The sequence below is a fragment of the Tasmannia lanceolata genome, unplaced genomic scaffold (assembly GCF_043159265.1).
Source record: "Tasmannia lanceolata isolate RefF3 unplaced genomic scaffold, GAP_Taslan_0.1 ptg000016l, whole genome shotgun sequence".
Classification (NCBI taxonomy): Eukaryota; Viridiplantae; Streptophyta; class Magnoliopsida; order Canellales; family Winteraceae; genus Tasmannia; species Tasmannia lanceolata.
Genome location: NW_027518693.1, coordinates 4,249,948 through 4,277,386, shown reverse-complemented (window position 1 = coordinate 4,277,386; position 27,439 = coordinate 4,249,948). Strand labels below are relative to the sequence as shown.

The following is a 27,439-nucleotide window of genomic DNA, read 5'->3' as shown; positions in this document are numbered from 1 at the left end:
AGACCCATCATTTTACAACACATGTTCTGATAAAGGTGAGGCCCATAGGGATTGAGCCTCTTGCTCAATGGTAAGAACTTTGTTGACAAATACCTTATTGATTTCAACTACTGAAACTTATGTGATACGAATTCTGATGAGTCTAATGTGACTCATTATGCAATCAAAATCATATTCTCCTACCTTATCTGCTGATCTTGTAAGAAGAGAAACAAGGTGAGATTCATCTCACACAATTGGTTCTCCTTGATAATCGCATATCCTCTTCTCTTACCTTTATCTTTTATTTCTTTTTCTTCACCTCTTTTCCCTTTTTAACTCACCAATGGTGTCACTACGCCCATTACCAACATGTCAAAGGCTCATGTTTTTACTATTCCATCAACCTTCGATCTTTGTCACTATTCTCTGGGTAGATATCATTGAATACTATTTTGGTGTAGATATGATATCATTGAATACTATTTTGTTACTATTCTCCGATAGAGAAATCAATCCAGATTTCTGCAAAATGAAATCAGATTTTGGATTGGATTGGATTGGGTCTAGGGAGCAGCATTGGTTTTTTTGCAAAATGAAATCAATCCTTTGATATGTTGAGAATTCAACCCAGATTTCTGCAAAATGAAATCAGTTTTTGGATTGGATTGGGTGTGGAGAGTAGCATTGGTTTTTTGCAAAATGAAATCAAACACCTTGAGAATTCTAAAAAGTGAAATCGGTTTTTGCAAATCCAAGATTTCTTTGAAACCCGGATTTTGCAAATCGTCTTCTTCTTTGATCAGCTTCTTAGTCTAGGACTAGAAAAATTTTTGGATGTCCAAAGTAGCTACAGCCTACAGCATAGCATGTCTCAATTACAACAGAAAAAAAAAAGAACATTGGAAATGACTATAATGGCTTCATGTTCTATCATTGTGTTTTAGGGAAGATAATCCAGAGAGAGAGAGAGAGAGAGAGAGAGAGAGAGAGAGAGAGAGAGAGCACGCCTTTTTTTTGGGTAACCGGCTAGACAGGGAGAAATTAACTGTCTACGTTAAGGGGGTGTGTTAAGAGGGGCGTATGCCTGACTCAAAGTGCAGAGATGAAAAATTGCGAAAATGAGAAGGAGAATAATATGATATTATTTTATGCTTTATTTGCACTTGAGGGCAAAACAGTCTTTGGACTTTAAAAAAAAGGTACAGGCACCCCCTTTTCAATTGGGTTGATTTTGAGTTTATCTCATTGAAATTTTCAAAATTTTTAAGCAACACTAGAGTCTTTAATCCAACTCATAAATATACAAAGATCACCACTCCAATGTTCTAAGATAATAGCATCACGAAAATTATTCATAGGTTACTTAGGACAAAATTAGAGGGAAAGTACAATAATGGCATTGTAAGGTCCAAAGATAATCAAATGGAAATTAGGAACACACATTTCAATATGCTTCTACTGTGGAAGCTTGTTAAGCTTGCAATACAGGTAATCCTTATACATCTTAGACTTAAACTTTGCAGGGTTGTCTTCGGTAACGAGTTGTGTGAGGGGCCCAATGACGAGATCTTGGGGCGGCTCACAGAACACGGGCCATGACATCCTCACCTTCTCCTTGTTAACAGTAGTCCTATGTAATACGCTCTTGTTCTTGCCATTGCTTAGTATCTGCAAAGAATATGGGGTACTCTTGGACAAAGAATAAGGGGGCTGACTCAAAAGGAAACTTAAAAGAATTATAACAAAACTTGGTTCCAAACCGGTCTCGAGGAACTTCCTCCAGACCCGTCCAACTTTCCATTATTCCTGCTATTAGACTATTAGCAGGGGTTGGAGGAACTTCCCTCAGAAGGGTCCGGACAAGTTTTCTTCAAAAAATTAGGGGTGTTTGCGAAAGAAGTCTTTTACTTTGTTTTATTTGCAAAAGGGAAGGGATATATCCGCCCCTTTCGATTACTTGGGACGCTCCGGCAGCAGTGTACGTGGCAATCAGCCCCATTGAATACTTCTGACGTGAAGTACATCAGCCTCTCTGTAGTCAGTGATACACTACTGCTGGGTGTCCTAGTAATCAAAAGGGGTGGATATATCACTTCCCTTTGTGAAAACAGTCTAACAATTTATAAATAGAGCGATCACATTTGAGTGAATTTTGCAAATCCGTTCATATCATCAATTTGTGACCAAAGTTGAATTTTTTGACTCGTCAAGAACAAAATGTCTTTATACATGAAAAGACCAAACTACCCATGACGATCAGTGATCTGTTTTGATAGGGTGGGTCCCACGCCAACTGAACTCAGAACCAAAACAAAGCAAAGTAGAAGACAAAACCCTCCCCCCCAAAAAAATTAAAACAAAAATAAGACACTTTTCTAGCTGAAATCCTCATATCTTTTTATGGTTAGACGAGTATGATAAATTCATGAGCATAATAACAAACCTCAATTTGATCGCCTATGTGGACGATTAGAGCATTGGGGATGTATTTGACATCAAACCATCCATCATCTTTGAAGATTTGGAGTCCAGGGACCTCGTTGCGAACGAGAATGGTGGTTGTTGACATGTCTGTGTGGGCCACCACTCTCAATGGCAGGTCAGGGTGAGGGCATGGAGGATAGTAGTTTATTTTCATGAGCAGTACCAAACTCTTGCCACCACGGCTTCTTTTAGCACATCGCCCTTGAGCCCTAGCCCTAGGGAAAGACAAGTGAAGATTTTGTCTACCACAGCCAACAAATACTTAGCATACTCCTCGTTAACCTCTCTGCATGTAATGAAAAAAATGAGTAGAGCCTTGCATAAGAATGTTAGTTAACATGCGCATGTTCGAGAAGGGTGCACTTTGGTGAGATCTGTAGTGGCGAAACTCCTAAGTAAGGCCAGTCTACTAAGGTCATGTTTGGTGGCCATATATGCGTGAAAATTTTATCCATGGAATATTAGTTTACCAAGTAGTAGGAGAGGGACAATTAAGGAGGGTCGACAAGGGAGAGAATAATTGAAAGGGCATGAGTGAGGAGAGGACGAGAAGTGGCTGGAAAAAAAGGGAAAATAATTTTTGTTTTCCTTATTTTCACGCAACTTCACACCATATCCTCACTCATGCTAGGCGTGCAACTTGGGTCGGGCTCAACCCGAACCTGACAGGTTCAATCCGATTTTGGCTCGGGTTGGGTTGGGTTAGAGATCGGAAAAGCCAACCCGATTTAATTTTAGGTTGGGTTAGGTTTGAGGCCTTGGGCAACCCGACCGGACCTCCTTCCTCTAATTTTATCTTGGACTCTTAGGGATTTTTTTTGGAAAGTGATATTTATGCCCCTTTTCATCACCAAGGACACCGAACCAGTGTATCAATGGCTAAAAGGGGGCTAATCTACTTGACGTCAGAAGAATCTAGTGGCCTTGATTGCCACGTACACTGGCTCTGGGTGTCCCTGTGATGAAAAGGGGCGTATTCCCCCTTTTTTTCGGTATCTAATTAGAGTTTGGGCGTAGGTTACCCGAACCTAATCCGACTCAACCCGACCCGATTTGGAAAAACCAGTTTAGACGGTTGGGTCAGGATTGAGAGATTTAGAGGCGGGTTGGGTTTTGGTTCACCATCCTCAACCCGAGGCTCGGGTTGTGTCATGTTAGGGTTGAGGGAATGCTATCTCGGGTTGGCCTCACTCTCAGCACTTGGTAAACTACTATTTTGGAAGATAAAAAAAGGGAAATGATATCAGCAGTTCACCACTACCAAATTTTGATGATCGCACTCCTCACTTATTTAAAAGTACAGTATGGCCCGCACCATAGGATGATCCAAACCGTCCATTAGATGGGCCACAACCTAAATAAATTGTGCCCCAAAAATCATTTCCATAGGTTGATCCTAACCCTCTGATCTATAGAGGGTACGTTAGGATTAACCCTCTAATTTTCGGTCCCTCTATTTCGGTGTATTTTGGTCATTTTCCGTCATGGTTTTTTGAAGCAGCACTAAGAAAACTTATTTATTTGAGTAATAAATTTTAGCCCTTTGGGGGCTTTTCTAACAGTTGGAGCTATCATTTTCAAGAAAGAGACTAGTTGCTACGGGGGGACAATGCTGACCCTCTTTCTACGCAGGTCTTTTTAAATGGGAACCTTTCTTCGCGTAGCTCATTTAATGACGACAATACCGTCGTTATGAAAGTATCATTAGTTGCTGTGGAGGTGAAAGTGATGGCAATAAAGTCATTTCAAAGAAAAGACAAATAAATGGAAGTGATGGCCAAGGCTAGAATTGGAGGTGCATTGAAAAAAAATTAAAATTGGAGATCCCCAGATAAAAGGGAAAATTATTTAAAAAATACAAAGTTTATGCTAAAGTGTGAATGAAGGGTAGATATTTCAAATTCATGAAAAAAGGGCTGCCATGTACGAAAATATGCCTTTTCGGACAAGTATACCCCCTTGCTTTTTCCCACCATTTTTTTAGGCTCCAAACCCTATGCTATTTTCACTTACCCATTTCACCTTTTTCTTTCTTCTTCCCCAACCCTTCCAATGTGAAAAACAGCCATTGCCATACTTTGCAAGCTCCATTCCCATTGTATTTTGGAAAAAAAAAACATCATTACCTGTCACAAATTTCTACTTGGGTGATAAACATAGCTCCAAGTGGGTCTATTCTCCTCTACTTGAATAGGTTTTACATATTGTTTTCAAGTTTTCATTTTATTTGTGCTTTGGTTTATTTTCATAGTCTCTACCAGCCTCTTTGTTTGGTTAACATGTTTATCTTGACCTCTCTCTCTATCTCTCTCCCTCTGTGTGTGTGTAGAGAGAGAGAGAGAGAGAGAGAGAGAGAGAGAGAGAAGCCTGAATGGACATCGTATGTATACTTGGACTCTCGGAACCATTAATTAGGCATCGGAACCACAATTTAGTGGTTCCGAGGAGGTTAAATAGTGGTTCCAAGATTGTAAATTATGGTTCCAAAGTGGTTGGTACATTGTAATACTATTTTATTGGTTGTTAAAGTGATCATGACTGTATCATTGATGCTTTAAACATTTTGGAACCATTACGTAAGCCTCAGAAGCATAATTTAGTAGTTCCGAGAGGTTACATAGTGGTTCCAAGAGTGTAAATTATGGTTCCAAGAGTCCAAGTAGTGGTTGGTACATTGTAATAGTATTTTAGTGGATGTAAAAGTGATCATGACTGTATCATTGATGTTTTAAACATATTGGAACCATTACGTAGGCCTCGGAACCATAATTTAGTGATTCCGAAAGGTTACATAGTGGTTCCAAGAGTATAAATTATGGTTCCAAGAGTCCAAGTAGTGGTTAGTATATTGTAATAGTATTTTAGTGGTTATAAAAGTGATCATGACTATATAATTGGTGTTTTAAACATATTGGAACCATTATGTAGGCCTCGGAACCACAATTTAGTGGTTCCGAGAGGTTACATAATGGTTATAAGAGTGTAAATTATGGTTCCAAGAGTCTAAGTAGTGGTTAGTATATTTTAATACTATTTTATTGGTTGTAAAAGTGATCATGACTGTTGGAACCATTAGTGGTTCCGAGAGTGTAAATTATGGTTCCAAGAGTCCAAGTAGTAGTTGGTACATTGTAATAGTATTTTAGTGGTTGTAAAAGTGATCATGATTGTATCATTGGTGTTTTAAAAATATTGAAACCATTATGTAGGCCACGGAACATAATTTAGTGGTTCCGAGAGGTTACATAGTAGTTTTAAGACTGTAAATTATGGTTCCAAAGTGAATGTTACATTGTAATACTATTTTATTGGTTGTCAAAGTGGTCATGACTGTATCATTGGCGTTTTAAACATCTTGGAACCATTACGTAGGCCTCAGAACCACAATTTAGTGGTTCTGAGAGGTTACATAGTGGTTCCCAGAGTGTAAATTATGGTTCCAAGAGTAAATGTGGTGGTTCCTATATTGTAATAGTGATCATGAGTGTATCATTGCTGTCTTAAACATCTTGGAACCATTATGTATGCCTCGAAACCATAATTTACTGGTTCCGAGGGGTTAAATAGTGGTTCCATGAGTGTAAAGTATGGTTTCAAGAGTGCAAATAGTGGTGCCTATATTCTAATAGTATTGTATTGATTGTAAAATTGATCATGAGTGTATCATTGGTGTTTTAAACATCTTCAAACTATTACGTAGGCCTCGGAACCACAATTTAGTGGTTCCGGGAGGTTACATAGTGGTTCCAAGAGTGTACATATGGTTCCAAGAGTAAATGTGGTGGTTCCTACATTGTAATAGTGATCATGAGTGTATCATTGCTGTCTTAAACATCTTGGAACCATTATGTATGCCTCAGAACCATAATTTACTTGTTCCAAGGGATTAAATAGTGGTTTCATGAGTGTAAAGTATGGTTTCAAGAGTGCAAGTAGTGGTTCCTACATTGTAATAGTATTGTATTGGTTGTAAAATTGATCATTAGTATATCATTGGTGTTTTAAACATCTTGAAACCATTACGTAGGCCTCGGAACCACAATTTAGTGGTTCCGAGGTTCAATAGTGGTTCTAACATTCTAAAGTGGTTGTAACATTGTAAATGGTGGGCCCATCTTTGAACATCTTAGGCCCCGCCCATACCACACCATAGGATAATCCAAACCGTCCATTTGATGGGCCATAAACGTAAATAGGTTGTGTCCCAAAATATCATTTCCATAGGCTGGTCCTAGCCCTCCGATCTAAATAGAAGCTACATCTTATGCACCCTCTATAGATTGTAGGGTTGTGATCATCCTATGGAAATGATTTTTGGGGCACAACCTATTTACATTGTGGCCCATCAAATGAATGGTTTGGATCATCCTATGGAGTTGGTTGTACAGTAACATTAAGGCCCGTCCAAAACATAGGATGATCCAAGCCGTCCATGGTTTGGATAATCCTATAGAGTTGGTCGTACAGTAACATTAAGGCCCAATCGTAGGCCCCACCCTATATTTTTCAAATTGAAGCGTACCGTCCACAACATAGGATGATCCAAGCCGTCCATGGTTTGGATCATCCTATGGTGTGGTTCGTACAGTAACATTAAGGCTCAATTTAGGCCCCACCCATATTTTTGAAAATGAAGTGTACCGTCCAGACTTTAGGATGATCTGAGCCGTCCATTTGATGGACCATAACGTAAATGGCTTGTGCCCCAAAAATCATTTGCATAGGATGATCACAACCCTCCAATCCATAGAGGTTTCCATAATAAGCAATTTCTCTTTATATATGAGGGCTAGGATCATCATATGGAAATGGTTTTTTGGGAAACAACCTATTTACAGTGTGGCCTATCAAATGGACCGCTTGGATCATCCCATGGCCTGGACGGTACACTGTGGGGGCTGGATTTGGGCACCAAGGAGGAGAATTTTGGGGGCGCATCAAGTGTTCCTGTTGTGGAGAGAGAGAGAGAGAGTGAGTATAGGTCGGAAACGTTCACTAACATGATTCAAGGGGGGTGGGGACACACTACGTCATCAACAAAGGGGGAAAGTAAAAGAAGGGTTTGAAGAGGGGTAAGAGGAAAGGGCAAAAGTGACGGCTTATTTTAATAATATAAAAGGGTAGTTTCGTCCATTCCACTCTCTGACTGTACATGACAGCCCATTTTTCATGAATTTGAAATGTCTACCCTTGATTCACAATTTCACTAAAACTTTGCATTTTTTTAATAATTTTCCCTAAATAAAATGGAGTGAATTTTTTTTTAAAACTCGGGTTGGGTCAGGTTAGAACTCAGTCAGGTCGGGTTTAGGTTGGAAAAAAGGGTTCCTTACGTTGGGTCGGGTTTGGGTTGAGTAAATGGTTCCTCGGGTCAGGTTCGGGTTGACCGGCCTCAACCCTACCAACCTAATCCCGAATTGCATCCCCATGCAGAACGCGATGGCAAAACACAAAACACGGCTAGGAGAAAAGGTGGTCAACTCGGGGGGAGTTTTAAAACTACGAGCGAGATATACAAACCTGTGGGAAGGCGGGTTCTTGGTAGGGGTGTCAATGGATCCAGACGGTCCGATAGATCGTCTGAATCCGAACGTTAATGAACGGGATCTAAACATATGAATATGATCCATGGGCATATTTTGGATCATCAAATCTCAAATCTGAAAAATTTCGGATTGGGTATGGGCACGCCCCAGATGGCCATTGGATAGTCACGATCCGAAATGTTCTGCAAAAATACCCTCTAAATTTTACTAATGCTAACCGTTCTATGAAGGGTATTTTGGTCAAAACCTCTCTTATCACTTGATGAATAGGATGGGAATGTGATTTCACTCATTTCAGTTGTTTCATTTCATACTTTAACGAAGGAAAAGAAAGGGGTTTTAGGGTTTTGTTCTTTTGGCAACCCGACTGCCATTAACAACAACGAAGATCCCAAATCCCAATCTCTCTCTCTAAAGAAGACAAGAAACTCAAGAGGACTCCATCGAAAGAGACTCCCCGTTCATAGATCTTACATTGCCCTATAGCTTATAGGTTTTTATTCCATTTCATTTTTTTAACATAAAAACTCAGATCTAGGGTTCTGATTTCTCTTTCCTCTGTAGCTCGCCATCAACAAGGTCGATCCCTCTGCACTGACATCTCATCAAGCTGTTAAATTGCTCGCCTTAAAAAAAAAAATTGTTTACTTTGCTTAGTTGGACATAATAGGACACTCCGATGGACGGTCCGAATTAAAATGGATCGTGATCATGACGTGAAAAGTAGGATCCGATGAACAATCCGATTCCGACCCGACAGATAAGGAATTTTTTGTAGCAGTTAGAGTTTGTTTGAGGAATTCCTTTTTCTTGCTGCGGTGGGGTCCGGCTAGACTCCGATGAGTTTGTTGGCCTCTTTGGAAACCTCCCATCACGAGCTTTCCAACGACCCCAACCTCGCTTGATTCCAATACTTGATTCCAATAAGAAATAAAGAAGTTAGGAGGCCTCCAAGATTTGTGAAATCAGACGAGAAATTGCCCTCAGGGAAAAAATTCGGAAATCGTGCCCAGTCGACCGCCCAGGCCCCGACTTCTTTATTAACTAAAAAAAAAAATCTCAGTCGGTTTCCCAGCTTGACCACCTAGGGCCACTAGACCACGGTTGGTTTGGTCAGTTGACTATGAAAGGACTTCTGGATTTTTAAAAAATCAGGCTTTAAGGGCCCTCTCAACGGCGCCAAAGCAGGTTGATAGAGCCCGGCTCCACTCCAAAAGTGTGATTCACCTTCTTTGGGCATCTTATACATACTCATTGAAATCAATACAATCGTTTGAACTTATTAAATCGTACTTCCAAATTGGAATTTAGGTAGTTGAAGTTCAACTTACGTAAAAGGGCATTTTGGATTTCAGATGGAAGTGAATAATAAGGGGTTACTTTAGCAGTTTGATACCAAACTCCCTTAATATCTATTTGAATCTACTGTATTGATATCTGTAACTCTCTGTGTGTCTGTCTATATATATATATGCAAACTGATCTGCACTCCTCTTCTGATGAACCTTGGGTCTAGCATGCAATTGTATCTTAGTGATTTATATACCAGACTCGTTCCATCATTGTTCTGATCATAGATGTGTTCGATCGATTGGCATATTGATTTATGTTATCTACTGTATATGCCTTGTTTAAATTTGTGGATGAAAACACCACCATGTTTATTGTGTTGTGGCATGACTAACGTTTCTCGTGAGGCTTAGGTTAAAAATTCTGGACCCCGCCAATGAGAAAAGCATATTACGTTGGTGATTCTAGACCCCGCCAATGGGGAATGCATAATACGTTGGTAATTCTAGACCCTACCAATGGAGAATGCATAATACATGGATATCTGGATCTCGCCAATGGGGGTTAATACATTGGTCTGTCGATAGGAATTTTGTAGGAACGGGGCCATCGGTGACAGAATAATGAGCTTGCTGTTTCTGGACTAAGCTTATGACCTTGAGGTGTTTTGATTTCTGATTCTGTTCTGATCTATTTCAACTTCAGATTCTGTTTCAGTATGTGACTTATGCATGATTCCTTATCGACTATACTGAGCTTGGATTTCTGATTGTTTATACCTTGTCTTATTGAGCCACTTGGATTCCCTATTCATGTATTCTTGACATTGTTCCCTTGGCATGCTTAGACATTGCTATAGTAGCACTTTACTACTTCATTGAGTGTTAGCTTACCCGTGGTTTACATTTACAGATCCTGATGTTTGACTCATGCACGGATTTGGTGAAGCGGGAGCATAGTTTCGATTCAAGACATTTATTAGTATTTCTGATTTTATTTTGAGTGAGTAGTAGTTTTAAACCATGTTACATGTTATTATTGACTTTAACTTATTCTTGGGATGGATGTGAGATTTTAACAATTACTTCATTATTCATTGAGATTGGATCTTAATACATGTTGAGAGATGACAAGCATGGTTCTGAAGGCTTCTGTTCACCCTTGGATGCTTGTAGAGTTTAATTTGCAGGTGCGTGGCATTGTTGTGTCGGGACGAGGCCCATAATACTAGTTACTCGGGATATTCGGGAAGCGCAAAGATGAACAGAGACATTAAGGAGAACTTTTGGTGGAATAATATGAAGAGGGAGATAGCTCATGCAGTACGTATCATAGTGTTTGACCTGTCAACATGTTAAGGCGGGACATCAGAAACCTGCCAAACTGTTGCAGCCTCTTCCCATTCCCGTGTGGAAGTGGGAGAGGTTCACTATGGATTTTGTGACTAATTTACCTCGAACACCTAAGGGCAACCATTTTGTATGGGTAATTGTAGATAAACTAACAAAGTCAGGTCACTTTCTGACGATCAAGACTGGTATGAAACTGATAAAGTTGGCAGAATTATATATGAAAGAGATTGTTAGATTGCATGGAGGGCCAGTATCTATAGTATATGACCGACCGCCTTTCATCCTCATACTGACGGTCAGTCAAAAATTACACTTCATACTCTAGAGTCTAGAAGATATGCTTAGTGATGAGAAGAATGGGAAGAGAAGATGGGTTAGGTTTAGAGGAAAAAGAAATTTAAATTTCTCAAAGATGTGGCTGGAGAGAAGGCTTCGTTGCGTGTGGGGGAGTGAGAGGGTGGATGGACGTGGCAGAATCCTAATGAAGTGAGTCAAAGAGAGACGTGACTACATCATGTTCACTTATTATGAATACGTATGAAGCCACTTATCAAAAGAACCAACTCCCTCTTAAGTCTTAAACGTTGCACATCGTATTATTTGATTAGGAAAAAACTTTGAGAACGGAAAACGGGATTCCGTTTTGAAAATAAGAACGGGACTGAAATGACAGTTGGTTTGACCCTTTTCAACGTGTATTTATTACTTTTATGAGAATTTGAGCTTCCTCCATTTGTCTTTTATGGAAGTGTATGCCCGTTTTCTTTCCAAAACGGAAGCCCGTTTCCCTAGAAGTGCTCATTGTATCACAAGGTCCCTGTCTCCTCGACAAAAACTAGCTGCAAGAGTGACTCTGCCGGACCACGTTACAAAAAGTAAGGGGCCATTTGGATACACAGATTTAAGAATCTAGGTTTTTAGTTTGAAAACCATGTAAAAAAGAGTTCATGATCAAGCTGCAGTATGCTGTCCTGATAGCATTTCTTGGATTTTAAGGGACAAATTCAAGTTTTAAAAATCTCTCCTGAATCCTAAGATTTCTAAAACCTAAAAATATGGGAGGATCTGCTATTCTCTTACCGATGGGAAGAAGGGCGAGAAGTTAAAAACTGGTTAAAAATGACAGCTAGTCCACTTCTTCTTTTGTCTCTTAGCTACAATTTTAAAGAACTCTCGGATTCTAAAATTCACGTATCCAAACGGCCCCTAAAGGTTACCCTTGCAAAAAGTTATGACGTCACCAATATACATTTATTACTGGGCGCTGATTATTCCCCAACGTTAAACGTTAGGATTCACGTATATGTCACTTTCCCACCATTTGACCTCTCTCTCTCTCTCTCTCAACACACACACACACAAAACAGGAACAGTTGGTGGGCCCAACAGAAACCGTTGGTGGAATCGTGGGCCCATCTTTGAACAACGTAGGTCCCGCCCATACCACACCATAGATAATCCAAACCGTCCATTTGATGGGCCATAAACGTAAATAGGTTGCGTCCCAAAATATCATTTCCATAGGCTGATCCTAGCCCTCCCATCTAAATAGAAACTAAATCTTATGCAACCTCTATAGATTGTAGGGTTGTGATCATCCTATGGAAATGATTTTTGGGGCACAACCTATTTACATTGTGGCCCATTAATGAATGGTTTGGATCATTCTATGGAGTTGGTCGTAATGTAACATTAAGGCCCGTCCACAACATAGGACGATCCAAGCCGTCCATGGTTTGGGTAATCCTATGGAGTTGGTCGTACAGTAACATTAAGGCCCAATCGTGGGCCCCACCGATATTTTTTCAAATTGACGCGTACTGTCCACAACATAGGATGATCCAAGCCGTCCATGGTTTGGATCATCCTATGGTGTGGTTTGTACAGTTCATTAAGGCCCAATTTAGGCCCCACACATATTTTTGAAAATGAAGTGTACCTCAAGATCATAGGATGATCCGAGCCGTCCATTTGATGGGCCATAACGTAAATGGGTTGTGCCCCCAAAATGGTTGGCCCATCAAATGAATGGTTTGGATCATCATGTGGTCGTATAGTAACATTAAGGCTCATCCACAACATAGGATGATCCAAGCCGTCCATGGTTTGGATGATCCTATGGAGTTAGTCGTACACTAACATTAAGGCCCAATCGTAGGTCCCACTGATATTTTTCAAATTGAAGCGTACCGTCCACAACATAGGATGATCCAAGCCGTCCATGGTTTGGATCATCCTATGGTGTGGTTCGTACCAATTTAGGCCCCACCCATATTTTTGAAAATGAAGTGTACCGTCCAGACCATAGGATGATCTGAGCCGTCCATTTGATGAGCCACAATGTAAATAGGTTGTGCCCCAAAAATCATTTCCGTATGATGATCACAACCCTACAATCTATAGAGGTTGCATAAGATGTAGTTCCTATTTAGATCGGAGGGCTAGGATCAGCCTATGGAAATAATATTTTGGGACGCAACCTATTTACGTTTATGGCCATCAAATGGACGGTTTGGATTATCCTATGATGTGGTATGGGTGGGGCCTACGTTATTCAAAGATGGGCCCACCATTCCACCAACGGTTTGTTGGGCCCACACTGTTCGTGTTGTGTGTAGACTTGGCAAACGGGTGGGCCGGGCCAGGTCAACCCGCGGGTGATGCAGGTGCGGGTCACACGGGTTGGGTCAGGAAATGACCCGCATTTTTGCGGGTCAGAATTTACATGACCCGGGCGGCCCGCGGGTGGGCCGGGTCAACCCGCGGGTCACCCGCAAATTCAAACAGTGGTTAAATTGAATACCATTGTTAACTTGAGAGAAAAATTGCTGGTTCGAATAGCGTAAGATACAGTTGTAATAGCGAACAACAGCTTGTGTTCGGTTTGGACAGAGTTGGAGAATCTCAACTGAGGCATTTTTTTAGGCAAGCCTCGCAAACTTGAGCAGAAGTAGTAGACATGCGCTGGGAATAGCCATAGACTCTGTTTGGGTCTTCCCCGGAGGTAATATTGTAGAAGGTGTTGAGATTTTGAGCACTATTACCCTGCAGAGAAGGAAGAAGGGCGTTGAGGTTAGTGTCGAACGGACTCCCGGTACTGTAATTAGAGGAGCCACATAAGGTGAAGGTTGGGTCATCGGCTTTAATGGGGCTTTGAAGGAGCAATAACACAAGGGTAAAAGAAAGTAAATTAGTAAGTTTTGGTACAGAAAGATACATCATTTCCTCCAAAAAATGGCTAATACTATGGGAGAGAAACGAGAGCAATAAGAGGAATAATAATACATCGAAGATTCGAAGGTGAAGAAGATAGGGAGAAAATGAAAATGTTTGGGGGGCCAACGGCTAACGCACTTATGGCAAAGAGTGGAATATTCAACGAGGAGGAAAAGAATAGTCAAAAACTTCTGAGATGGCCCCACAGCCTAAATAACCTAATGCGGGCACGGGTCTAAGTTTCCGTGACCCATCAAAAACCAACCCGCGGGTGACCCAACCCGCAAAAACACGGGTCGGGTCGGGTCAACCCGCGGGCACCCTCGGGCACCCGCATTTTTACAGTATTTTTTAATCTTTTTGAGAATGTTATCATCACTGCTGTTTGTTTTTTATGAGTAACTCCTCACTTTATAAAAAGTACGGTATGTCCTGCACCGTAGGATTATCCAAAGTTCCAAACCGTCCATTAGATGGGCCATACCCTAAATAGGTTATGCCCCAAAATTATTTCCATCGGTTGATTCTAACCCTCCGATCTATAGAGGGTTAGGATCAACCCTCTAACATTCAGATTGGAGGGATATGATCATCCTATGGAAATGATTTTTGGAGCAAACCTATTTAGGCTATGGCCCAACTAATGGACGGTTTGGATCATCCTATGGTGTGGGCCATACATAAAGTGAGAGTGCCCAGTAGTGTTGATAACATTTAAATGTGGTTTTTATTTTATTAGAATTTGCTATCAAGCTTCTCCTTTGGCAATTTCTCGGCAAGTGGCCTTTGTGTATATGCAAAGATGCGCGCATCCAAATGTTGCTAAAGTAATCATTACACCACAAAAAGTAAATTAGCTAAATTATAAAGTTTTGAATGAAAAATTACCTAGAAAGGGTTGTAAAATTTTAAAATTACGAAAAAAATACCAAATCACATATCGGAGGTTATGACAATTACGGGAAAAATAGAGGCTGTCAAATCAAAATAATTATTACAATCCCATATCTGCGGGTCAATCTGCGGGTGACCCGCGGGTTGACCCGGCCCACCCACGGGCCGCGCGGGTCACGTAAATTTTGACTCGCCAAAATGCAGGTCATTTTCTCACCCGACCCGTGGACCCGCACCCGCATCACCCGCGGGTTGACCGGCCCGACCCACCCGTTTGCCAGGTTAATGCCGTGCTTCGACCGAATTCTATTTTATAAATTTGGGCACAATCTATCTATATGCCACGTGTCACACCCACAGCTTTTCAGAATTAAATACCGAATTAATTACTAATTTAAGTAGCCGTGATAGCTTTCTAAAATCGCAATTATGGGAGTCGTGGGCAACCCTTCACATTCAGTCTCCACAGCCTCCCTCTCTCTCTCTCTCTCATATAGAGGAAAGTAAGGGATTTTTTAATTTGTTTGGAAATTCGGATTTAAGCATGCTCCACGCGTCTCTCTCTGTCTCCACGCATAGTCTCCACCGCCTCTCTCTCTCTCTCTCTCTCTAAGAAGAGCCATTACGTGTCCTTCTCCCTCACTCTCTCTCCCACGCGTCTCTCCCTAAGCCGTTCATGGTCTGCCTCCTCTATCTCCGTCTTCTCCTCCTTGCCATGCCTCCATCCAATCAAATACCCCCGTCTTTTTTCGCAGGTGCCCGCGGGTTGACCCGACCCGACCTGTTTTTTGCGGGTTGGATCACCCGCGGGTTAAGTTTTGACGGGTCACTAAAACTCAGACCCGTGCCCGCAAATTTGCGGGTAGGTCGGGTCGACCCACGGGCACGGGTCAAGTTTGCCAGGTCTAGTTGTGTGTGGGGGTGGGGGGGGGGGGGGGGGGGGGAGAGATGTGTGTGGGGGTGGGGGGGGGGGGGGGGAGAGAGAGACCGGTCAAATGATGGGAAAACGTTAACCAGCCGTGAGGGGGGGGGGGGTGGGGTGGGGTGATAGCCTACAGGAGGGGGAATAATCAGCGCCCTTTTTCGGTCCCATTATAAATGAATATTATATGGGTGACGTGTTTTTTTATGAAGGCCTCTCTCTCTCTCTCTCTCTCTCTCTCTCTCTCTCTGCATCTCTCGCTGTCTCACTTTCTACATGTCTTTTTTCCCATGGTGTTGCTCAAAATAGGGTACAAGGTACCTAGGTGCCGACATTAGTAAATGATCTAACGACATTGGACTTTTTCAGATGATATTTTCCACCACCCCCCCCCCCCAGTACCAAGCGCCCCCCTGATAAACCTGATTTTTTTAATTTTTTTTTACAATTTGGCAACTTTAATGCTTTTTGACGTCAAATCACGTAATAAGAAGCAAAATGAAACCTTGGCTTTTGTAGTTCTTTGTCTTAAGAGAAAAGTACGGTCTCGATTGCACATATGTGTCCCATTATGGGACCTGTCTGCCTTATCATTGATCCTGAACGCCCAGCCCTTCCCTTGCAATTAAGGCACTCTTTACATTTTTTTATTTATTTTTCTTGTTTTCAAGATCACAAGTATACGTCTCTACTTCAGCTCATAGGGAAAGAAAGGGCCGGCCCCGGTAAAGAAGCAAGTTATTGCATTCACGTTATTTTCCTTTTTATTTAAGAATTGCCCGTTGGAATTTTTAACACTACATGCAAAGACTCTAATCAGATTTTTACGAGTAGAGAGAATTGATGCATGAGATGACAATTTTACACATCGACACACGGGTTCGTCCCTTTAAACACTTCCTTTTCACACTTAAAACTTACTATCTAGGAAGACTAAGGACATGTTTGGAAGCCATGAAAGATTTTTCTATGGAATTTTGGTTTTCCACTCTCCCTAGCACTCACTCAACACTTGGTAAGCTAAAAATCCATGAAAAAAAAATAAAAAACCATCTTTGCCAGACATGGCCTAAGAGTACAACCACATGTTCCTCTAATGGGGAAGCTTATTAAAGCTTAAATGTCCTTCCACACATGAAGCTTAGTGAGGAAGCTTACTACCTAAGGGAAATTAAGAGAGCCACCTCATTTCCCCTCTACTGGGGAAGCTTATTAAGCTTACAGTGCTGGTAATCCTTGTACATCTTGCTCTTAAATTTAGCGGGATTATCATCACTAACGAGTTGCGGGAGGGGGCCGATAACAGTGTCTCCCGGCGGCGAACAAAACACTGGCCATGACATCCTTGTCTTCTCCTTGTTCACAGTAGTCCTGTGTAATATGCTCTTGTACTTTCCATTGCTTAATATCTGCAAAAAGTTGGACCACAAAATACTCAAATCATTTGTAATGTATCCAAATTATAAGTAACTTCAACTTATAAGTATATTCCTTTTGAATTACCCTTTCATGTACATGGGCCATGGTAAAAATTTCAAACTAAAAGATGAATATGATCATTTGATTGGTATGGTGCCAGATTTTCAATTGGGCTTTCTGTATTAAACGATGGTGAAATTTTTTAATAGTGGTGTGCCCATCTTAATTGGGGTTGGCCCACCTATGATTCGTTAGCATGATCCAGACCCTTCGTCCGGTTTACCCACTAATCAGAAGCCATACAGATAAAATTATTGTCATCAGATAGTTCTAATTAACTACTTGATGGATGGCTCATGATGGACGATTAAGAAAATATTCAGCAAAACAGCTGAGCCCACGGACTGAATGGTCTAGATCATGCAGATGTTACATGTAGAAACAACACAAGGAATTGATGAGAAATTGACCTCGATCTGATCTCCGATGTGGATGATGATGGCGTTGGGGATGTATTTGGCATCAAACCATTTGTCATCCTTGAAGACCTGGAGTCCGGGGACATCGTTGGGCACGAGAATGGTGATTGCAGACATGTCTGTGTGGGCCACCACCCCTAACGCCAGATCAGGCCGAGGGCACGGCGGGTAGTAGTTTATCTTCAAGAGAAGCTCTAGATTTTCACCACCCACGGCTTCTTTTAGCACCGGACCATCGAGGCCTAGCCCTAGAGAAAGGCTAGTCAATATAGTGTCTATCAAACCCACCATGCACTGTGTGTACTCTTGGTTAGCCTCCCTGCATAAGAGAAATAATACAAAAGATGTATAAGGTATTAGAAGAAAGCTTTGCTTAAAAATTGAATAGAATACAATCCGAACCTGACGCTACTTTTGTAATGTAAATTCTCATTCCAAATCCCCCAAAATCAACCATATTTAACTTGGGGTTCGTTTAGCTACCATGAAGTTGTTTTCATGATAAGTCGGTACCTCTAAGTGGAGAAGAGGGCTCTTTTGCTCAAAATCAGAAAACAAAAAAACAGGAAACTAGTGTCTCGGGTGATGAGATGCTAGCTTCTTGTATTTTGTTTCCCGATTTTTAGCCACTTCACCCTTTCAACCCCTCTCTTACAACTTGGGGACACCTGTTTATCATGAAAAATTCATGGTATCCAAACGTGCCCTTAGTGTGCAACTTGGATCAGGTTGGGTTGAGCTTTTGCTAAAAAATGAATTGGAATTAACCTAAGGGAGATGATATTTTCACCCCCGCAGTACGTATGCGCCCCCTATAATGTGATTTGACATGAACGGTGGAAATATCACCGTGCTTAACCCAAACCCGGCCCTATTTTATGGCAAAATCTCAACCTGAATTCCAAAAATCGACCCATCACCGCGCTTAACCCAAACGCGGCCCTATTTTATGGCAAAATCTCAACACGAATTCCAAAAATTGACCCAAGTTGCACCCGCGCCTTTGGCGATGCATGTTAGCATGGCCTCCTAGGATGATTCTAACGTGAGCCCGATACGTACCTGTAAGAAGGGGGGTTCTTTGGCCAGACACTGTAATTGATCAGGGAAGGTGGCCATATATTGTGAAACAAGTAGTCCACCCATGCCCTCTTCCCTTCCACTTCCTTCTGTAGTTTTGTACCATAACCCTCCATGCTCCCGGACTCGGGCTTCATGGCGTAAACTTCCTTCTCTTCTGGAGGGAGCTCGAAGAACTCTTTCCCCACCATTTGTAACTTTTTTATGACATCAATGGGTATACCATGGTTTATGATTTGAAAAATACCCCATTGCTCGGCTGCATTCATGATCTCTCGATCGACATGCTTTCGATCGGGGTTGCTAAGATCGACGGTTGGGATCTCAGGAATGGGACCATGGAAAGTCGTTATGTCGGGCCGTTCGCGATCCGAACGGATGAACTCGGACGGGATTTCTTGTTCGAAGACGCACGTAGAAGCAATGGACTGGACTCTTTCGGACCCCATTGATGTTTGTAGAGGAGCTAGAGGTAAAACGAGGGCCTTGTAGGGAACCAATTCTAAAAGAAATGTGAGGAGTTTCTTTGAGAAAGATGGTCCATAAGTAGAAGGCTTTATAGATGTTGTTTTTTTTTTTTTTTTTTCCTGATGTAGCTTGGCTGGTTTAGCGGATGGTGCAGGAGGAATGAAAGTTTGCTGGGGGACAGCTGCGAGAATGCCTTACGTTTTGTAGTAAAGGGTTTGGGGTTGATATTAGAACACGGATATTTTATAAAAGGGTGATTAAAAGTAGTGAGTGGACTAAGATTAAACAGGAGCAAACTATGTGGCTTGCTCGATCATTGGATGATCTTGGTCGTTCATATCTTTGTTGAAATGTTAAACATTGCAAAACCCCAAGCAAGGGTGCCCCATTGGATGCACATCACACAAGAACAATTTTAATGTCGTTGAAAGGGTTATGTGGTCGAATGTGCGGGGAGTGGTCCTTGTTGCAGGGCTTTTGGACGTATCCTTGTGACAGGGCTTTTGCAAAGGCATCCTTCATATTAATTAGCACTCTTCTTGAGGAATGCTAAATTCAAGGGTGCCCTTGCAAAATCCCAATAACAAGGGTGTGCTTCATTCGATGCACATTACTCATCCTAACTTCGATGCACATTACTCATCCTAACTACTCTGTATCATTCATTCAATATCTTTCACAAAAAGTAGTTATTTAGCTTGTCTTTTGCACCGAAGAAGTGTGTGGCTCATATGAACGTCGTACACATTACATTAATGACACCAATTCAGCTATAACGTGGCTCTTTTCTCTTGAAAAAGAAGAGCCGTAAAATGGCATTTGTCAAACGTGCATGGGATTTGCTAGGGACCATCGCCATAAGGCATTTCCCGGGCGGGCTGTTGCATGAGAGAGCAGCCACCTCGGAATAGTAAAATGAATAAGAAAAAATTAGTGCCAATGTGGCTGCTCTCTCATGCAACAGCCCACTTGCGAAATGCCTTGTTGCATGAGAGAGCAATCACTGTAAAATTAAAGAAGATTTCACTAAACTTAAATGTATTACAATGAACCCCAATAGTGCTTATATAGAGACTTAAGGGATAAACAAAGAAAGCTCATAATAAAAAGAGATTATCCTAATCTAATTCACTTGCCAAATCTAATCCAAATACTTAATCTAACCCACTCAATCCAACAATCAAATAAAATCAAATCTTAGAAGATTTGATCTTATTCTAATATCCAACCAACTTGATTAATCTGCACCAAGATAATCCAATAATCCGACGCTCTGATCTGACTATTCTCAACAGCAGGCTCACTTTTCAGCAGATTTTGTCTCGTTCAATTAACTCATCTAAGCTGACATTTCTTACTCTATTACTTAGAGTAAGAAGGAAATTAGCTGGTTTTTTTATTTTTAAAAATTTTCTGTTTTATCTTCATTGTTCTCTCTTTTGTGTTTTTATTGTATACCCTTGAACCATCACCATGGCTTGGTACATAACAGCCCCACATACCTGCAAAGTGAACTCTACAAACATGCAAGGCTAAGCAGATAACACATCATATCCATACTAATCTTTATTTCAAAACTAAAATCCAATCACCATAAAGGATAAATTAAAATTCATCATCTCACTCCCATCCTTGTTAACAAAATGATCAACTGTAGTCTTTTCATCATCTAAAGTTAATACTCACTAAAAACGAAATCGTAATCATGAACTAGCTCGGATCACCAATCCAACGCAGGAAGTATGCCTCAGGATCTGAAATGTAAAGCACAGTGAGCTAACGTCCAATTCAAATCTAACCCTTACAAGAGGTGCCAATCATAAGGTATTGCAATAGTCAAATAAATTTAGAATGAACTGAGGGTACATGAATCAATGCAATAATTGGTTATTCGAAGCAAGAGAGGGGTATGCCCTTAGTATGTGGAATACTGATTACCAAGTTACAAAGACAAGTAGGTTCTAGGGATCAATAACTGGGCATGAGCGATTCAAATTGCTTGCATACTGAAATTCCAGTAATCAATACAATTCAAGATAGGTAGGTATATAAAGGGGTTTGGAAACAACTCACCTAAAGTAACCCTTATTACTCACCTCGATCTAGAGATTTGATATTTTTCGCAAACCGAACTTCGACCAGACTTTAATATAATTTCCAACTTTAATATCAGACTTTGGAAGCGTATCCCAAATGGTTTCACTAAGTCGATCCAGATTTTGGGTCAGATCAAAGCATACGAATCAGAATAATCAGTACCCATGAATATTTACCGAGGGGAATTCGGGCAACCGAGTAGAGGGTGGGTCACCCGGACCCCCCAAAACAAAACCCAAAACTTGTGGTTCGGAGGTCTGAAGGGTCCTTTCGGACGTCTGAAGGGAACCCTTAGGCGCCCGAACCACTCCGAACCGTAGAATGAAACTTTTCTCGATCAGTCTTTTTTATCAGGTGCCCGAAGGTGTCCCTAGCAAATCCACACACACATACAAAATGCCGTTCTATTATGTGTGGGGATTTGGTAGGGACTTTCATAGAAAGGCATTTCGCGCCTAGCTATTGCATGAGAGCAGCCAGCACATATGAATTAAATGAATAAGACAAAATTGGGTGCAAAGTGAGCCATATATAGGGATTTGCTGGGGACTTCTGCATAAAGGCATTTTGCGGCTGGGTGTTGCATGAGAGAGCAGCCACATAGGCTCACCATCTGTTCCAATTATCAAAAAGCTATCAACCGCCTTTCAAAGCTAGTTAAAGCATATGATATATTGGCTACCACGCATAATTGACTATATGTTGGCAATCTTTTTAAAGAGAAATTATATGATGGCCGACCGTCAAATCTGCAAGGGCTAGGTGGCAAACCGCCTAGCTCTTGATTTTTCATCTTGTCAAAACACCTTTTGATGGCCGAGCAGCCCTTGTTACTTTGACGGTCGGGCATCATATACAAACTCCTTTTTAAATACAGCTATAAATAAAACACGATGATATACGACAAGTTTTTTTTTTCAATATTTAAGGTTCACATGTATTGTGATATTTTAAATATGCCGATGTTATGAAACTATATGGTCCCTTCATACGACAACTCACGTGATATTACTCCAACAATAACTGTTCATAGTACTTCAGTCCTAAGAAAGGTTGTATTAATTGGGATTTCATTTAAAGTATAAGATTTTTCGAGATGTCCCACACCGTATTAAATACCTTATAACAAACTCACACCACCTTTCAAAAGAGCATCTTCCTGTGACCTAAAAAAACGAAGGCAATCAGGGACTTAGGACATGTTAGACTTTCATGGAAAATAAAATTTATGGAATGTTTGTTTACCTGCTCTGTTTGGTTGCTCATTTTGGAGGGATTGTAGGAGTAAATCAAATGCTTGAAATCTTCCAAAGATCTCTCCAAAGTATGTTTGGTTGTTATTTAGACATCTCACCACTAGAAAACTTTTAGACATCATTATTGCTTTTTATCTTAGGTGACACCTATGTGGCGGAGATGTTCCCCCATAATCTTCTCTTCAAATTTTGGTGGAATTTGAGGGAAAGATCTCAAGTTCTTGTCTTATTATCTTTTCTCCCTTTCTCTCTCTCTCTTCCACCTTGATTTGGGTAATGGCACCCTACATCTTCCACTAATCTTCTTGCGGATTACCGCGCAACGTTACCAAACACCCAAGGGCAGAGGCACATATAGCTTGAGGGGGGCCATGGCCCCCCCATGACTTGCAAAATTCCTTTATATGGTGCATGTCTATACATGCATGGCAAGCTAGTTTAGTGACCATGCCCCCCCCCCCCCCCCCAATGACCAATGCAGACAAGTGTAAATTAATCCGGCCCCCCCAACTGTAAATTCCTAGCTCCGCCCCTGCAAACACCACCGTACCAATGTTCCCCATTTCTTCTCCCAATCTTCCATTCTTGTCTTCTCCTCTTTGACCACTTCTTCTACTAATCTCCCACCCAACTTCAAGCAACCAAACAATGCAAAGACTGGTAGAGATGGTTGGGGAGAGTATATGATAAGTTTGGAAAACAGAGAAAGAGAAATTTCTCTTTAAATCTAAGTCATGCTCTTCTCATCACCTCCTCAAATATATCTCTCTCCCACAAATATTTCATGAAATATTTTTTTCATGGTTGCCAAATACGTGCCCTTTAAAGATTGATAAATATTGAGTTTAACTGAGCTTGTTTTGAATAATAAAAATGGCTGTCACATAATTTGCACTTTCAAAATATTAGGAACCGCTTTGTGTTTTTTTTTTTTTTAAATGGTGATTCTTTTATTAAAGAAGACAAACAAACACAAAACTACCTGCACGAGATGGACAAACTAATTAAGGAAATACAAGACGAAATTAATTACGAACCGCTCTGTTCTTCATGCCATCCATAAAGAAATCTATCCCTAAGGCATTTTATAGTTATGTATTAATATTTAATATTTAATGAAACATTTACATTTATAATGTTTAAAATAACCCTAGGGCCACCCAAGTTTTCCAATTACATATAGCCCTGTTTGTTTTGGATTTTGAGAATGGAGTTCAAAACTGATTAGTGGACTCAAATTTACATTTAATTTTGGGTCCAATAATCAATTTTGGACACATAATCAGTTCTCAAAATACAAAAAAAACAGAAGGCTTCCCATATATGAGAAATTATATGATACCCAACCATGAAAATCTAAAGGGCGGAGAGAGAGAACCATCTCTCCCTTGATTTTTAACCCAAGAGAAGCCCCGTTTTTTACTTTTCATTTGTTCAAAAACCAAGGCATCATATAAGTTCTCACCATATAACTAGCAAAAAACCCCGTGCGATGCACGGGCAGACAAAGAATTGTACAGACCACATCATAGGTTGATCTAAACCGTCCATGTGATGGGACACAACATAAATAGGTTGTGCCCGTAAAATAATTTCCATAGGCTGATCCTAGCCCTCCAATCTATAGAGGTTTCGATAATTGATGTTCCTCTTAAGGTGCCAAGAATTCGTCAATATTTTTACAGGTGTCATGCATTCGTAATATCAAACTTTCCGTAATTTGACCCGCACATAGTGAATAAGGAAAAGTAGTTTTTTCGTCATCGTTAGGGGTGTAACTTGGGTCTCAACCCGACCCAACCCGAGGAACCCATATTTTCCAACCTAACCCGACCCAACCTGATTAACCCATATTTTCCAACCTAACCCGACCCAACCTAATTCCCAACCCGACTGGGTTCAACCCGACCCAACCCGATTTGCAATTTCCTCAACCCGACCCAACCCGATTTCCAATTTGGGTTGGGTTGGGTCTGGTTGACCTGATTTGATATGGTACCAATTGTTGACCAATTCAACTCAAGCCGGATTGTTTTGAATTTTGAGAACCAATAGTGACTCACCAATAATCAGCTTTTAACTCACAATCGGTTCTCAAAATCTAAACCAAATAGGGACTAACAATTAACAAAGGGAAATGTTATTCGCACTACTATATTTTGATGATCACACTTCTCACTTTATTAAAGTACGGTATGGTCCGCACCATAGATTATCCAAACCGTCCATTGTGGACTGTGGAGACTATTTCAATGTTGAGAAATAAAAACACATATACAGAACTTCTTCGGATGGAACCCAAATTCGGGTTTCGGGTCGGGTTGCCCGACAGCCCAACCCGACCCGACTAGGTTTCCAATTCAAGTTGATTTTTCCCAATCCAACCCAACCCAATTTGCGAAAAAGCTTAACTCGACCCAACCCAAATTCAGGTTGAACCCGACCCGCGTGAGAACATCCAAGTAACAACGATGGTTTCAAATTATATATAGCGCTACCATATTTTGATGTCCTCACTACCATATTTTATAATGATGTCCTCACTAACAACGATGTCCTCACTACTATATTTTATAATGACACTACTCACCGTATTTTGATGATCGCACTCCTCACTTTATTAATATGTACGGTATGACCCGTACCATAGGATGATCCAAACGGTCCATTAGATGGGCCACTGCCTACATAGGTTGTGCCCCAAAAATAATTTTCATAGGTTGATCTGAACCCTCCGATCCATAGAGGGTTATAGGTTGATCCAAACCGCCCATGTGAAGGAACACAACATCAATCGATTGTGCCCGTAAAATCATTTCCATAGGTTGATCCTAGTCCTCCAATCGGTTGTGCCCGTCAAATCATTTCTGTAATTACCCTCAAATAATTTCTTATAGAGATAGATGTTAGATATCAGCAAAGGGGTTACTGGTAAAAGAGTAATGCTCACGTAAATTCAAGAAATACATTGTAGTAGATGGTACTGGTAAGTAGGGTTGCAACTCGGGTCGGGCGGGTCGGGTTTTTTTTGGAAAACCCATGATTCTTAAACCCGGCCCTACCCGATATAGTTTTTCGGGTCGGGTCGGGCCAGGTCGGGTTTTTTTACATTATCGCCTTTACCATGCTTGTAAATGTCATTTTCTCCATGAATGGGAATGAGAAGGCCACCAACCGTGGATTTATACAAATGGGAGCGGAAAGCACCTCAAACACTCAATCATCAACTTCAAAAATTGCTTTAGTAAAAGAAATGCTAAAATGTGAATTGAGACATGTGCGATGGTGCTTATGTACTCAAACATTAAAATTTAAAAAACATGTCGAAGAAAAATAAAAAGACCAATTTCAGAGAAAACAAAAGAAAAGAAAGAGTTTTTGATCATCTTCTCTAACCCTCGTAGCTTTTTTTATCCTCTTAATCAATATTTACACTTCATGTATGTGGAAGGGATGTGACTTGTGAGGAGATGGTGCTTCATGAAGGGAAGTTGGGTTCTGGAACAATGCACTACCTTAGAAGGAGGAATTTTAAGCCGACAAACATAATTTTGGGGTAAAGGTAGACAACGAGGAGAGCAACAGGTAGCAAGTTCTTTGAGAAAAAGGTGAAGTATGAGAGCGACAGCTAGCACTGTTGAGAGCTGACAGCTAGTATGATTTTTTTGACAGATATGTACGGGTAGGAAATGCAAGGAAATGGCGAAAGTAACCCAATCAAGTTGAAGAGGTGGGAAGAACAACCAAAACATTAACATGACGTGGGTGGAATTTGAGGACAAGATTGGAAATAAATGTTTATTAACTTTAAAAAACGAAAAAGCGGGCAAGGAATGTGGGTCGGGTTTTTTCGCTTTGAACCCGGCCCTTCCTGAGAATCATATGGGCTTTCAAAACTTAAACCCGGCCCTACCCGAGGCCCGACCATTTTGAACCCGACCCATGCCTTTTTCGGGCCGAGTAGATGCGGGCCGGGTAAAACCCGACCCAAGTTGCAACCCTACTGGTAAGTGTCTAGGGAAGTATACATCCTCACTTTTTCAGTAAAGAACAGCCACAGCATGATTGAATGTCCTTTTCATTTGGCAGTGACTTATGATTTTACAATTTTCGAGATTTATTTATTGCTTTATGGGAATTTGAGCTCCCTTCGTTTTAGTGTGGACGTGGCTCCATACGTTTTTTTTTTTTCTGTCGACAAAATGGATTCCCGTTTGGCAGGGCGTGTGGTGGGGGACGGGGGCGCATGATCAATGAAGGGGGGGTGAAAATATTATCTCCCCTTAAAAATTAGGTTTTAAATAACAGTAGGGTCTCCAAGGTTTTCACGTTACGTACAGGGAAGTTTCTAGGCAATTTCACACCAAATCATTATGTGAGCCCTCTTTTTCAATAGAGAACAAGCCATCTCATAAGTCATAACTGACTATGTTATTCATTTTAAATAACCTCAGGGCCATCTAAGTTTACCCATAATGTATAGTACATGGGAGTGGCTAAGCAATTTCACACCAACCATTTTGCGGCAGAGGGAAGAGACACCTCATAATCGATTTTGTCTTATTCATTTATTACTTGTGTAAGAAATTAAATAGTTATAAAAATTTACATTTATATGATATTTAATAATTAAAGGAAAATTTGCAGCCACCTCGTAACTTATTTTGCCTTATTTTTTTATTACTGGTGTAAAAAAATTGATAGTTATAAAGAAATTTACATTTATAAGATATTTAATAATTAAAGAAAAAAATTACATTTATAAGGTTTTAAATAACAGCAAGGCCAGCCAAGTTTTTCTACTATATATATAGCATATGGGACTATCTTGGCAGTTTCACCCAAGACATTTTGCAGCCCCAATTTCTCAACAGAAAACAGCTACCTCGAAACAAAAGTTTTCTTATTACTTGTGTTAGAAATTTAAGAGTGATATCATTTGCATGATATAAAA

The 27,439-nt window shown here is 40.7% G+C and overlaps 1 protein-coding gene and 1 pseudogene across 1 annotated transcript; both read right to left on the bottom strand.

Annotated features, from left to right (window-relative positions):
- Positions 1–1,437: 1,437 nt before the first annotated feature.
- On the bottom strand, positions 1,438–13,873 carry LOC143848895 (flavonol synthase/flavanone 3-hydroxylase-like; annotated as a pseudogene).
- A 2,697-nt stretch (positions 13,874–16,570) lies between these two features.
- On the bottom strand, positions 16,571–19,337 carry LOC143848761 (flavonol synthase 1-like). The gene is made up of 3 exons (XM_077357802.1): positions 18,647–19,337; positions 17,576–17,903; positions 16,571–17,095 (listed from the first exon to the last, which is right to left on the bottom strand). The coding sequence occupies exons 1-3, from the start codon at positions 19,111–19,113 to the stop codon at positions 16,883–16,885; spliced, it is 1,008 nt and encodes a 335-aa protein (XP_077213917.1). The 5' UTR covers positions 19,114–19,337; the 3' UTR covers positions 16,571–16,882.
- Between the last annotated feature and the right edge of the window lie 8,102 nt (positions 19,338–27,439).

Coding starts and splice junctions, on each gene's coding strand:
- LOC143848761 (XM_077357802.1), bottom strand. CDS start 19,113: ATGGGGTCCGAAAGAGTCCAGTCCATTGCTTCTACGTGCGTCTTCGAA. Junction 17,904..18,646: donor AAGAACCCCCCTTCTTACAG/GTACGTATCGGG, acceptor TCTCTTATGCAG/GGAGGCTAACCAAGAGTACA. Junction 17,096..17,575: donor ACATCGGAGATCAGATCGAG/GTCAATTTCTCA, acceptor AACTTTTTGCAG/ATATTAAGCAATGGAAAGTA.